Source organism: Pituophis catenifer, unplaced genomic scaffold, assembly GCF_029215685.1.
Source record: "Pituophis catenifer annectens isolate HBS135680 unplaced genomic scaffold, rPitCat1.0.hap2 SCAF_1, whole genome shotgun sequence".
Classification (NCBI taxonomy): domain Eukaryota; kingdom Metazoa; phylum Chordata; class Lepidosauria; order Squamata; family Colubridae; genus Pituophis; species Pituophis catenifer.
In genome coordinates, this window is record NW_027256881.1 from 96,256,518 (window position 1) to 96,269,985 (window position 13,468).

The 13,468-nt window shown below is 37.4% G+C and overlaps 1 protein-coding gene across 1 annotated transcript in view; it reads left to right on the top strand.

Annotated features, from left to right (window-relative positions):
• MAN1A1 (mannosidase alpha class 1A member 1) overlaps nucleotides 1-13,468 on the top strand; it is a 63,115-nt gene that overhangs the window by 26,637 nt on the left and 23,010 nt on the right. The window contains exon 3 of the mRNA XM_070932768.1: nucleotides 9,246-9,361. Coding sequence (XP_070788869.1) covers nucleotides 9,246-9,361 — 116 coding nt within the window. The remainder of the gene's footprint in view (nucleotides 1-9,245; nucleotides 9,362-13,468) is intronic.

A 13,468-nucleotide genomic window follows, 5' to 3' on the forward strand; every position in this document is an offset into this window, starting at 1 on the left:
CATGTCCCGATAATAAGCCCAATTGGGCCTTCGAGCACATGCGCTAAAATAACCCCCCCCCAAATACTTAAATGCATGCGGGGAAAGGGAGGGGGAACATCAGAGCTGCTGCCGCCCGAGATCAGCAGGCCAGATTCGGTGAGCCGGATGCACCGCTGCCACTTGGGAGAAGAAGAGAGAGAGAGGAGGGGCTGTGAGAGACCCCATTTCTGACATTCTTCTCCTCCCAGGCAGTGGCAGCGCATTCAGCGTGGTGGGACCGGAAGTTGGCAAACGGGCCATTTCCGGTCTCTGGAGGGCCTCAGGGGGGAGGCCATTTTCGCCCTCCCCAAGCTCCTAGAAATTGGGCCCACCGTGCCATCGCGTGCCAGGAGCGGGGGGGAGTCACATAGAATTATGGGTGTGGGCATGCATTCGCGTGACCCCCCTCCCCCCCCCCCGCTCCTAGCATGTGATGACAAAAAGGTTAGCCATCACTGCACTAGACCAATGATACAATATTATTTAAGGGAAAAGAATATCAATGAGTGAGAGTCATATGTTTCAGTTTTTATTTGTTTTATCTTTTAACAATAGCCTCTGAATTTAAAGCATTTCATGTACAACTGTGTACTGTCATACTATATGACAAAAGATGGGGATCTGAATCTTTGCAAGCTTAGTGTTTGAAATATGTATTGTCTAAGGCTTCATAGAGTTCTCCTGTTACCAACCGTATTGCCATTAACCCTTGCCCTTGCTGGGATTATTAAGTATCATAATTACTGTAAATTAATTTTAGTGGATGACTGTTTTGATTAGCAATTCAGAACTGCTACTTTTCCTCTTATTTTAGAACTACAGTCTGAAATGTCAAGGTTGAAAATTAAATGTCAGACTCTTTTCTGTCGGACCTTCCATAAAATGACCTTCGTACATGTTCTTCATTTTTGGCAACACAATGAACAAACAAAACAAATAAGGTTCAATGCAGCAGAAAAGCAGATGCCGTACCATATTCTTGCTAACTCAAAGCTTATCCTTGTGTAATTGGAGGAATATATTTGCCTGAGCATACCATGTGAAATAGTACCAGATCACTCATTGTACCTAGTAGTAAATGTTAGATTATTTTCTATTATTTACTATTAATTTCAGTATCTCTGTCACTTTCTGGCTTTATGGAAGGAGCCTGCTCATACTAGTTAGGAACAAACGTTAGCAAAATAACTGTTTCCAAATTTGCCAGCTTTTAATTTTATAAAGAAACATTTTTAGAGCAAAATTGCCACAGCCCCATTGGAGAAGTGCCAACATTAATCACAGAATCATTCCATTGCAAAGAGCCTTTTAAGTATTGAGACCAAGCTCAGTTCAGAAATCCAGATTAAGACATCTCTGACAGATGTCTCTCCGGCTTTTGCTGGAACACATCCAGTGGCAGGGAGATTATTTTACTTTCAAACAACTATCTACTCTTACTGTTAAGGAACTTCTCTATCACCCCAATTTATGGGACACAGAACAATGATCTCAAGTTAACAAGCGGGGAAATTCCAGTTGAATGTTACAGAACATTTCCTAATAGTATTACAGACTGGTTGATCGAATTAACTGACCTGAGTTGATGTAGCTAATTCTTTATCCAGCAAACACTGCCAAAATATTAGCTGGACAGTAAACTTTGCTGCACAGTGTACTTTGCTGCAACATTTAATAAGTAGATAATCAGACTGGAGTTAGTTATCTATTCTTAATTCTTTGTGTATGTAAAAAATTAAAAAGATAACTGAGTTAGTAAAAGGAATGGAAACCTAAAGTTTCCATAATACTGGACCAGAAATCATTTGTATGTTATCTGTTTATTATCAGGACACCCCACCTTTCAAGATGACTAATAATTAAATGTAATACAAATAATTGTAATTGAGTAAGTATCAATATAGTGCACTAAATATAATGCACTAAAAAGGCAACTCCTCAGCCATTTTTTCAAAGCACCAGTGTTTCAATACTTGGTTTCTCATGGAAAGCAGGCATTCTCCTGCAAGGCATTGTGATAAGAGAGATGTGAAAACACAGCCATATAACTTAAGTCACGAAGTCTAGCAGCAACAAAGCTTAGGTAATAACACAGAGAGAAGATACTTGGGTGTGGACTTAACTCTGGGATAGCCTAGAGAGGAACTGAAAGGGCCTCCTCCAGACAAAGCTTTGAAGTATAACTGTTCCTAGATATAGCTGCTTGCATGTTTTCCAGGGAGAGCAGAACTCTCTGAACCAAATTAAGAAAGAATAAAGGGAAGTGGAAGGAGAGGAAACCATAAAACATTTATGTCATTGCTCTCCCTAGCTGTGCTCTAATGAAGATAAAAATCATTATTCTTTTATTGGTGTAGAGTTAACCTAGAATTTAGAATTGGAGCAAAATCTTAGTGTGAAGTGCTCATTTTCAGAGTCCCACTACCCATAATTGAGGTGAGTATGTTGAGATTTAAGAGAAGGATGAAAGTGAACACAGAATATAACGTTATAGAAAAATACAGTGGAAAATAGTGTTCTTGCTTTCTTAATTCCTAGAAATAAAGGAACCCGCCCTATACTAGTATTCCAAGTAGCAGCTCAGCCTACTTTATTTGGCTTTAGCTCTTCAAAATAATTGCTTCCAAATGTAATTGTTTTATCCATGAAATTGCTGAGCTCCTGATTTTTCTTTTGCTAAATACTGGCATATGCAGCCAGTATATGCTATATAGCTACTAAATGTAATAAAATAACATGAAATCATTGTATTTTCTGATTCCACAATACACTTGGTTTTTTAAAAATAATTTTAAATGAAGATTGCATTCAATAAATAAAACTAATACAACTGCTTACTACAGGAATACATTTAAAGAATTACAAATTTGAAAAAGTACAGATAAAAAGTTACTTCTACCTTCAGCCTCAGCAAGCATAATCAACATTAACAATGTATTACTGTTAAAATACAACCAAACATTTATTCCCTGTAAGTCTATCTCTAGATCTTCATCTCTCCATATTAATCAAAAAAGTCCAGTGAAAGTAAGAACATAAGTATTACAAACTATATTTATTACACCCAATTTGAATCCTCCCATTTATATTTGTATCTAGATTTCCATTTAAACAAATCCCCCCTTTCTTTACGTCAGTCTAATCCCAGTAAAATAAAAAAATAAAACATTACAAAAAATAACCATCATCATCCAGTCTCAATCAAAGAAACTAATAAACATCACCAGAAATAACAACCTATTATTTGTATTCAAAAACTAAAAAGATAGTTTTACATATTAAATCCTTTACATTCAGTTTGAATCATTCTTTTTATATTTATGTCCATTTCTATTTAAACAAATCTCCTCTTTCTCTTCTAACAATCCCAATCCAAAAAAATTTGAACCTCATCAAAAACAGCAAACCATTATTTTAATCATGATAAAATAAATCAATTTTACTTTTTTTCTTATTCCCAGCAATCTTTAAACTCAAAAAGAAATTTCTAATTTATGCTTTATCATACAGGTAATCCTTAATTTACAACTATTTGGTCATGTGATCAGAATCTGGGTGCTTGGCAATTTGTTTGCACATATACCAAGTATTCCACAATCATATGTATAATTTTCTCTGTTGACTTCCTTGGAAATCAAACATTGGCTGGCTGAGTGAATGAATGAAAGGACTGCCTACCAGAGAGATTCAGCTCTATGAAGAGCTGAAATCCTTTGGTAGGCAGTTCTTTTGCTCTATTCTCTTAGCAACCTCGGAGATCACTTAACAAGTGCAACTGGGAGTGCAGGGGTTGTGATCATTGAGCAAAGGAGTCACTTGACATGACTGACTGAAATACATACGGTGTTCTCAAGACCTCTTCTTGATCCGCAGAGAATGTTTGGCAGTATGGATCCAGCATCTAGCTGCCTTTGACCATAATGCCTCCTGCTAAACCATGGAACATTAGTTCAACATTTATTACCGGATGCTTCTCCCAGATTCCATAATATATTTTAGTGGCATTCTAAAGTTGTACTTGCATAATAAACCTGAATGAACCTCAAACAAAAGATGAAAGATATCAATTATTCTAGTTACTCTTGCTATTCATAGAACTGGATCCGGCTGTTTTGGCTAACTATCGTCCGGTCTCCAACCTTCCCTTCTTGGCGAAGGTTGTTGAGAGTGTGGTGGCGCAACAGCTTCCTGGGTACCTGGATGAAGCTGTCTATCTGGATCCGCTCCAGTCCGGCTTCAGGCCTGGGCACAGCACGGAAACGGCATTGGTCGCGTTGGTGGATGATCTCTGGAGGGCTCGGGATAGGGGTTGTTCCTCTGTCCTGGTCCTGTTAGATCTCTCAGCGGCTTTTGATACCATCGACCATGGTATCCTGCTGCGCCGGTTGGAGGGGTTGGGAGTGGGGGGCACTGTTTTGCAGTGGTTCTCCTCCTATCTCTCTGACCGGTCGCAGTCGGTGTTGGCAGGGGGGCAGAGGTCGACCCCGAGGCGCCTTGTTTGTGGGGTGCCTCAGGGGTCGGTCCTCTCGCCCCTTCTGTTCAACATTTATGTGAAGCCGCTGGGTGAGATCATCCGTGGCTTTGGGGTGGAGTTCCATCAGTACGCTGATGATACTCAGCTGTACATCTCCACCCCGGGCCATCCCAACGATGCCCTTGAAGTGATGTCCCAGTGCCTGGAGGCCGTGCGGATCTGGATGGGGAGTAACAGGCTCCGACTCAACCCTTCCAAGACCGAGTGGCTGTGGCTTCCGGCGTCCCGATATAGCCAGCTGGTACCATCGCTGGCTATTGGGGGCGAGTTATTGGCCCCCGCGGATAGGGCTCTCAACTTGGGCGTCCTCCTGGATGCACGGTTGTCTTTAGAAGAGCATATGACGGCCGTGGCCAGGGGGGCTTTTTATCAGGTCCGCCTGATTCGCCAGTTGCGTCCCTTTCTGGATCGGGATTCCTTACGCACAGTCACTCAGGCACTCGTCACTTCCCGCCTGGACTACTGTAATGCTCTCTACATGGGGCTCCCCTTGAGGAGTACCCGGAGGCTCCAACTGGTGCAGAATGCGGCCGCGCGGGGGATTATGGGAGCGAGGGGTCGCTCCCATGTGACACCTCTCCTGCGTGAGCTGCATTGGCTTCCAGTGGTCTTCCGGGTGCGCTTCAAGGTGTTGGTTACCACCTTTAAAGCGCTCCATGGCATAGGACCTGGGTACTTGCGGGACCGCCTTCTGCCGCTGATAGCCTCCCACCGTCCAGTACGCTCCCACAGAGAGGGACTCCTCAGGGTGCCGTCGGCCAGGCAATGTTGGCTGGCGACCCCCAGGGGGAGGGCCTTCTCTGTGGCAGCCCCCGCCCTCTGGAACGATTTGCCCCCGGAGATACAAAGGATATCGGATCTTCGGGTCTTTCGCCGAGCCCTGAAAACTCTTCTTTTCCAGCAAGCAGGGCTGGCGTGAACCCCGCCCCCCTTTTTTAGTTTTTAATGGTTATTAATTGTTTAGTTTTAATTTGTTAATGGGTTTTAATTCGCACTGTTTTAATTCGGGCCAAAGTATATAATTCTTTTAATTAATTTTAAATTTTGTATTGTTATGTATTTTAGTTTTGGCTGTGCACCGCCCTGAGTCCACTAGGAGAAGGGCGGTATATAAATTGAATAAATAAATAAATAAATAAATAAATAAATAAATAAATAAATAAATAAATAAATTGTACTAAATTGCATTTGATTGAAATCAATGTCTCCCATAGTTGATAATGCAGAAGAGTTGTTAGCTGTTCCTTGTGATTTCAAGAATTGCTTCACTTTTCTTTATTATTACATAGAAGAAAGCAATAACCCATTCTGTTGGAAATGTTTTAGTTTGGGTTCCTCTACACAGTAGGTATCTAGATTTAAGTACATAACTGATCCTTTTCTATGCCTTCCTACAAAATTGTCAGTTCTACTACCATACTATTATCTTCTGTGTGTCATTAAAAAGGCTGCACTTTAGGCCCACTGAGCATGCTTACTCTCACATGGGTTTCAGGATGTGGATGAAAGATCTCTTAATATGGTTTAAATATCTTAAATTTCTCTTTAAATTGAGAGCTTTTTAGAATTTGTTTAATTGAAATATTTGTAAATATTCATTGAGGTCAATATCCTTTGCATTCAAAAGCTCAAGGTAGCATGAATTATCCTCCCTCACATTTTTAGTAATTTCCTATCATATTTAGATCTTAATAATATAAATATTATGTATGTTTATTTAATAGTAAGTCTTACAGAATGAAGTGGAATTCATTACCTAGTAAGTGTGATATGGATCCAACCTGAGGAGAAGGACTGGAAATATTTAAAATTAAGACATTAAATATTTATGCTCATATATCATGCCAGCTGTTGGCATACATATGTACTTCCTAGCAGTAGGTGCCTGGAAAAAAAAATTAGATTTCGTTGATATTGGTTCCTTTCCAGTTACTCAATTTATCTTCTGTAATGTTCAATCATTGTAATGAACAATTAGCTAGTATAATTAAATTTCTATTTTCAGGACTATGAATTTCTAATGTCTGAAAACCATTCAGTATAAAAAGTACAGTACTGTATTGAATTTTTTGCACATAATATTTCTCTGCATAAGCTTTCTCTTGTCATTTTACTATTAGAAAGCCTATAATTCTTTATCCACATATGGTGGTATAATGTAAGAAATGTCTTTCATAGATAAGCACTTCTGGTCTTTCCATATGTTTAGTATCCTCCCTAATGATGTCAACTTGCTAGCTTGGTTTATCCTGCTAATCTTTCTTCGCTGTGCTCAGTTGTGCCTTCTATGTTATGTCTCTTCCCTCTGTCCTTTCAACTTTGATCCCAGTGCATCGGGAACCTGCAAGTTTTCTACCTCCAGAATACTATGGGGTTTTTTTTGTTTGTTTGTTTGTTTGGGGGGGGGGAGTTTACAGGCAGTAATGCATTCAACAGATATTGTGAATTAGGAATAATGAAAGATGGTCACTTATACAGCATCTGTTTGAAAAGTCAAGGCCCAAAGATGTGTGATTTCTGCTCAGCACAACACAGTTAAAGGTCAGACAACATTAAGTTTTTTGCAGACTATCACTGCTTTTAGAAATGATTAAGGAATGGTCAATAAATTGAATTGTTTACTGGAGCCATAAACTGGAGTTTGTATTTATAACCTTTAAACTACTAAAAATCCAGCAACATTTTCTTCTGGTAGTTTAGATAGATTCTAAGATTCATTGGTAAATCAAATAATTTTATTCTATAGGAGCCATGCTCATTTTAAATAGAGTTTTGTCAGGTTGCAAATACATTTCTTACATAATTTTGTTTTTTAATTTGTTTGAACTATGATGTAAGATGTTTTTGAAAAAAAGTAATCAGAATCTACCTTCCCAATATACAGTATCTTGTTTAAAAAGCATTGCATATTTGTGAATAAAATAAATAACTACATGATGATACTTTTTCCAGTTTTCACTCCAAATTGTTACAAACTATTTTACTGAGTACAGTAGAGAAAAACAAATTTGATGTGAAGCAACTCGGGGCTTGTACCCAGAATAAACAGTAGAATAAAATGCCTATGGATTAATCAGTTACTTCCCTGTAAATATGTAAAAGATTTAAACAGAACATAAAAATTAAAAAAAATGCATGATATATAAAATAGCCTACATTTGTTTTTACATGAATTGCAATGTTCTCTTTGCTCAGTATGTGCTGATTTCAATATTTACTTCCTGCTTTATTTAATATAACATTGCTCAACTAACAACACAACTGCTTTCTCATAAATATTAGTCATGCTTTCTAGTTAAAGAGAGGACGTGATGGCTCAGTGGTTAAAGATGCTGAGCTTCCAGCTGACAATCCAGATTCAAGATCTGAATGCTGTGCAATGGGGTGAGCTCCCATTCATGCCCCAGCTTCTGCCCACCTAACAGTTTGAAAGTATGCAAGTGCAAGAAGATAAATAGGTACCACTTCAGTGGGAAGGTTACGGTGTTTCCTGCACCTTGGCGTATAGTCATGCTGGCCACATGACCGTGGAAATGTCTTTGGACAAGGCTGACTCCCTTGGCTAAGAAATGGAGATGAAAATGGCTGCCTAGAGCTGGACATGACTAGACAGGGGAAACCTTTACCTTTACCTTTTCCACTTGAATCCTTGACAACTCATTCAGTTTTTCCCTTATTCAAATTTAAGGTGTTGTGGAAAAATTGAAAGGTTCACATACACAACAGATCTGGAATACTGTAGTATTATTGATTTTTGAGGTATTGGTGTAAGATATTTTCATAATGTTATTATTGCCAGGGGTAGCCCAATTAACTTGGATAATACTGCCAGAGAAATAATATTCATCATTTCTAGGCATTTTAATGTGCCTGCATTGCCACAAAAGTATTTTAGATGTATTTCATCAGCCACTGAATGTTTCATCATCAACATTGAGAGCTTTTGATAGTTTAATGTGGTAATAGAATCTGTTAATCAAATTTAACTAGAACTTTTGTTCCTGGAACTGATGGATAAACAATTAGAAAAGAGCTACAGAAGTTGAATTTTCTTTTTTTATATGAGTTTATTGAATGCATAAGCATGGAAAAAATTGGCAATACCTGAAGATAATAGAACTTGCAAAATATCTGTGGAGATTCTCAGTCATCCAGGTCATAGTTGTCTTAATAATACTTTTTCAAAAAAAATTTCCTCCCCCCCCCCTTAGAAAAAGCACCTTTGAGACATCTTGCTAAAATGTTTAAACTGATGTTTGGTTAAGGAAAAGATCATGACTACATTTATTGATAACTGGAAACCCACTGTGGACTTTTGTGTAAAAAAAATTTAAAAGTGAACCTATAATTTGGTTTTGATATCAAATAGGATAGATTATAGAAAGGAGTCAAATATAATTTGAATTATTACTAATATGAAGAAAATCAGAAGCTTCATTTTATTTTTCTTTATATATTTTTTTCTTGTCTGTACTTTTAGCTTTTTCTTTTTTTTCTTTTTCTGTTTCTTCATTCTATTTCAGTTTTTGTTAGTTCTCATTGTTAAAAGTATCAAAAGAAATTATGCAATGGACTAGAGCGGTTAACTAATGGTCTAGAAATTTAAACATGAATATTGCTATAACTTCTCTCTCCACAAATATGGGGGAATAAAAGAACCTTGTCAATAAAGTTGCTGACTCTTTTTCAGGTAATATTCAAGGAGCAACTATCGTTGATGCCTTAGATACACTGTATATCATGGAAATGAAAGAAGAATTCAAAGAAGCCAAAGAGTGGGTAGAAAAAAACCTTAATTTTAATGTGGTGAGTACCTGTAATGTTGCTTCTGTACACACTGTTTGCTGATGTGACTGAAAGAATGTTCATTTGTCTATATTTTTTAAATCATTCTTCTCAAGAGAAGGCAAGTTCTGATAAAACTGATAAAAAGGTGAAAAAGTTTAAATTGATTAAAATTAAAAAGATTAAGAAATTACAAAACAAGATAATAGGCAATGTGGGGATTTTCTCTCTATCCCGTCAGCCACCTCGAATTTAGAGCACCCCTATCAGAACACCAGGTAGCCAGAAGAGTCAGGTTTAAGACTATTCTGGAAGGCCAGACTCATGGAAGCCGATCTCACCTCCAGTGGGAACCATAGCCTTAGCTTCTCTTCTGACTCTGTGGATATTTGTTTATTTAGAATGTCAATTCTTTTCTGCTGCTTGAAATATAATACATAGATAGGTGATTGGATCATTTTTAAATGAAAAGCTACAAACTGTTTTAAGTAGTGTCAGATTATACAGCTACTGTTCTGGAAACAGTATGTGAATGGGAAAGCAGAATATGAAAAATAATAATGTGTTTTTAATGTTTTTAAAATGCTTTTATAATTTTTTTTAGAAAAAATTTATGTCACTGTTTGTATTATTTCTGTTGTAAGCTGCCCAGAGTCCCTTGGGAGTTGGGCGGCATAGAAACATGATTAATTAAATTAAATTAAATTAATTGTGTTGACATAAGACCTGGCAGCAGCTATGGTCAGTTCACAATTTCTAATCTCACATATGTTTTAAAGAATCAGTGTTGCCCACATATTTCAGAACACTTAAAATGGAAAAAAATACTTCTCTCAGAAGTACTGACTTGCCTAATTTATTTCCTACATGATTTTTATGCAAAGATATTTTTGCCATTAACATTATAAATGTAGAATTTATAGTTACCTATTGTAAAATGATCTGAAATGGTATAGGGTCTCCTGTTTGAGCATGGGGTTGGACTAGAAGACCTCCAAGGTCCCTTCTAGCTCTTTTCTGATTGATTGATTGATTGATTGATTGATTGATTGATTATGATCCATAGTCCTCATACAAAGGGAAGAAAAAAGTCATTCAATGAGGCCCCTCAAAGAAAAAGACGTGACTCAAGGAAATTAGGTGTGTCTCAATCAGAGCTATAAAAAAAGAGCTTTGACTTCTGTTGCTAAACAGCTTTCCAGTCTTAAACCTAACCTGCATGGAAATTTAGCATCTGAAGTCAGCTTGTTTGTTTTCCTGTGCTCTCACATTCCTGCACTGCAATAAAGTGCACTCCTGCCATAAAGTAATCTGTTAGGTCTGACCTCCTGTACTTGTAATTACTGGCACAGGACAGGTTTAAACAGCCTATAACTTATCATGGAAGATGTCTTCAAATTATAGTGGATAGTTCACTGGTCATGTCAACTCATTGTACATGACTGCTGTGGGGGAAAAAAAACAAATTTCATGCTAGGAGTTCCTTTAAAAAGAGGTCAACAATAAACTATTGTTAACACTATAATACCCTTATACAAATATGTGTTGTATGTGTATCTGAAGCACTTTATACAGTCTAGTTGCCACAGTTGGAGAAAAGGATATAAGAAAACATACAAAAAAAAAGTGACAAAAATCATCATGTGACAAAATCATTTTGACGATCATCAATCGTCAAAATCTTCTATATGAGAAAAACCAAGAATGTCTGGGAATCTTTAGCTTGGAAAAAAAAATAACTGAGCAGGGACAGGGCCATCTAATGAAACTGATTCAAAGAAGCTTTAGAATTGACAGGGAGAAAACATTATTCATACATAACAAACCTATGGAATTCATTACAGGAAAGTTGGTGATTACCATGTAATTACCTTTACATGGTGATTCAAATGGCTTTAAAAGGGCTTTGGATAAATTAATGGAGAATGGGTCTAGCCAGAGCTATTGTTATTGAAGGTACAGTGCTAATTCTCAGCAGATACCCCCAATTACTGGTTGCTGGGAAAGTGATGGGAGGTGGGTGTGTCTACTGCTTGAGAAACAGCCCAGAAGCACCTTGTTGGTCAATGTGAGAAATATAAACAGAAATAAAGTGAACCTTGACCTGACTAAGAGGTGTTTGTATGTACAGGTCAGAAATAAACCAGCATGCAATATTCAGGCAGTGAGACTAGAGTTAAGACTCTTCAAGCTACAATAAATGCTTTTTTTCAAACAAAACAACACATGACACTGACATATAACATTGTGAGCAATACATCAACATTTTTGTTTGTAATAGCTTCCTACAAATATAAGTGAGGATTTATTTTAAAAGCAGAAATTGGCAACTCTGAGAACAATTTTCATTAAATGTGTGCTATTCTAAAGCATAATGATAATTGTTTTCAAAATCTGATATGAGTAAAAACAGCATAATTTTCAACTAAGTACACATTGATTTCTTAAAATTGCTGTTGGAAGCTCCATGTCTGGTGTTACACATGATATTTATTTATTTATTATTTTGATTTATATTCTAAGATTTCAACCTAGAGCATTCACAATGCCTAACAACAACAGAAACAGTTAAAACAGAAGCCAGTATCATCATTAACCTCAGAACAATCATTCAGCTCAAAAGAATCCTGAGGGACTCAACAATTCCACTGCTATGAAGAAACAGCCATCTAAATAGAAGTGGAAGCACTCTTAATATATTGAACCTCTCATCCTAACTCCAACAGCCTATCCAGAAGGATACCATCATTGATGGAATCAAAAGCTGCTGATAAATCCAGCAGAACTAACAGGGATGCATTCCCCCTAGTTTGGGTTAAGTTAGGTTGGGTCTTTTATGGCTCGTGATCCCACAGAGGAGGAATGGGCAATTAATTTTCCCAAGGGACCACTTGAGAAACTGAACTGTTCTGGAGGGCTGCCATTTTCCACCACCACTGCCTCTCCCCACCAGACAGGGACAGTCGAAGGGCTAGATGTGGCCCATGGACTGTAAAATGCCCAAGTCTGCTACAGAGCAACCAAAATAGTTTATGTGCCATAACCAGACTTCAAATAAAATCGAAAAAAGATCTAGAAAATGTGTCTCATCCAAGAGACCCTGGAGTTGATCAACCATCCACCGATAATGAAGAAAGAAGGAAGAGCATATTAGCCACTGACCTAGAGCTGTTTTCATCCTCTGGGACCCCATTTGGTTTCTTCAGAAATGGCCTGAGAATTGCCTCTTTTGAAGAGACTGCAACTACTTCCTGCTTTTTTTACTGTATAGTGCAATATTAATGCAGTATCAGGGGTTTTCAATTCAATTGTGTAGAATGTGAAGGATATGTGTTTTTGATTTTTTTTTTATAGTTTTCTTATGTATGATGTACATTGAAGATGGCATTTAATTTCGTTGTACGAGGTGCAATGACAAAGTAAACTTAAAACTTTACTGAAGCATTTATAACTTTTTGGAGCTCACCCAACAGCCCCTCCCTATTAAATTAAATAAGATGAGAAGGGCAAGGATTGAGTACCTGGTGGTATTTCAAACACTTCAGCTCAACAATTGAAACTCATGCAATAAAACAGAACAGAGTGGTGCTCTGGACATTTCCGCTTCTGGAGTTGCTTTAGGTGCAGAGACTGGGTGCTGTATGTTATACTGGAATCAAGAATAGGGAGCTGGCAGTGAACACAATTCTTTTACCACAACTACCGGTAATATTAAAATTCTATTACCCTAATGTTTTATAGCATAGTTTTTATGTATACATTGTATGTATAATAATATATAATAATTTATGTATGCAAACGTATTCCTTAGATTTTTGAACATGCTACTTATGTTAGATTCTGCCCAAACTTGTTAGTCTGGAGAGAGAAAATATATTCTGCTTTCACCTGTATCTCAAGATCCAAAGCATTTCATTTCTGAGATTTTCTTCATTATTGATAGGTATGGCCATCTGACTGAGTATTCATTAGATTCCTCCCCCCTTTTTTTTACCCTACTAACCTAACCTTACACCCTTCTCATACAGATTTTCTAGGTATAACACAGATTTTTTTTTCACCCACATGGTTTCCCATAGCCCTCCTGATGGGTTTGAGGATAACTATGCTAAAAATAAAGGTTTTCAT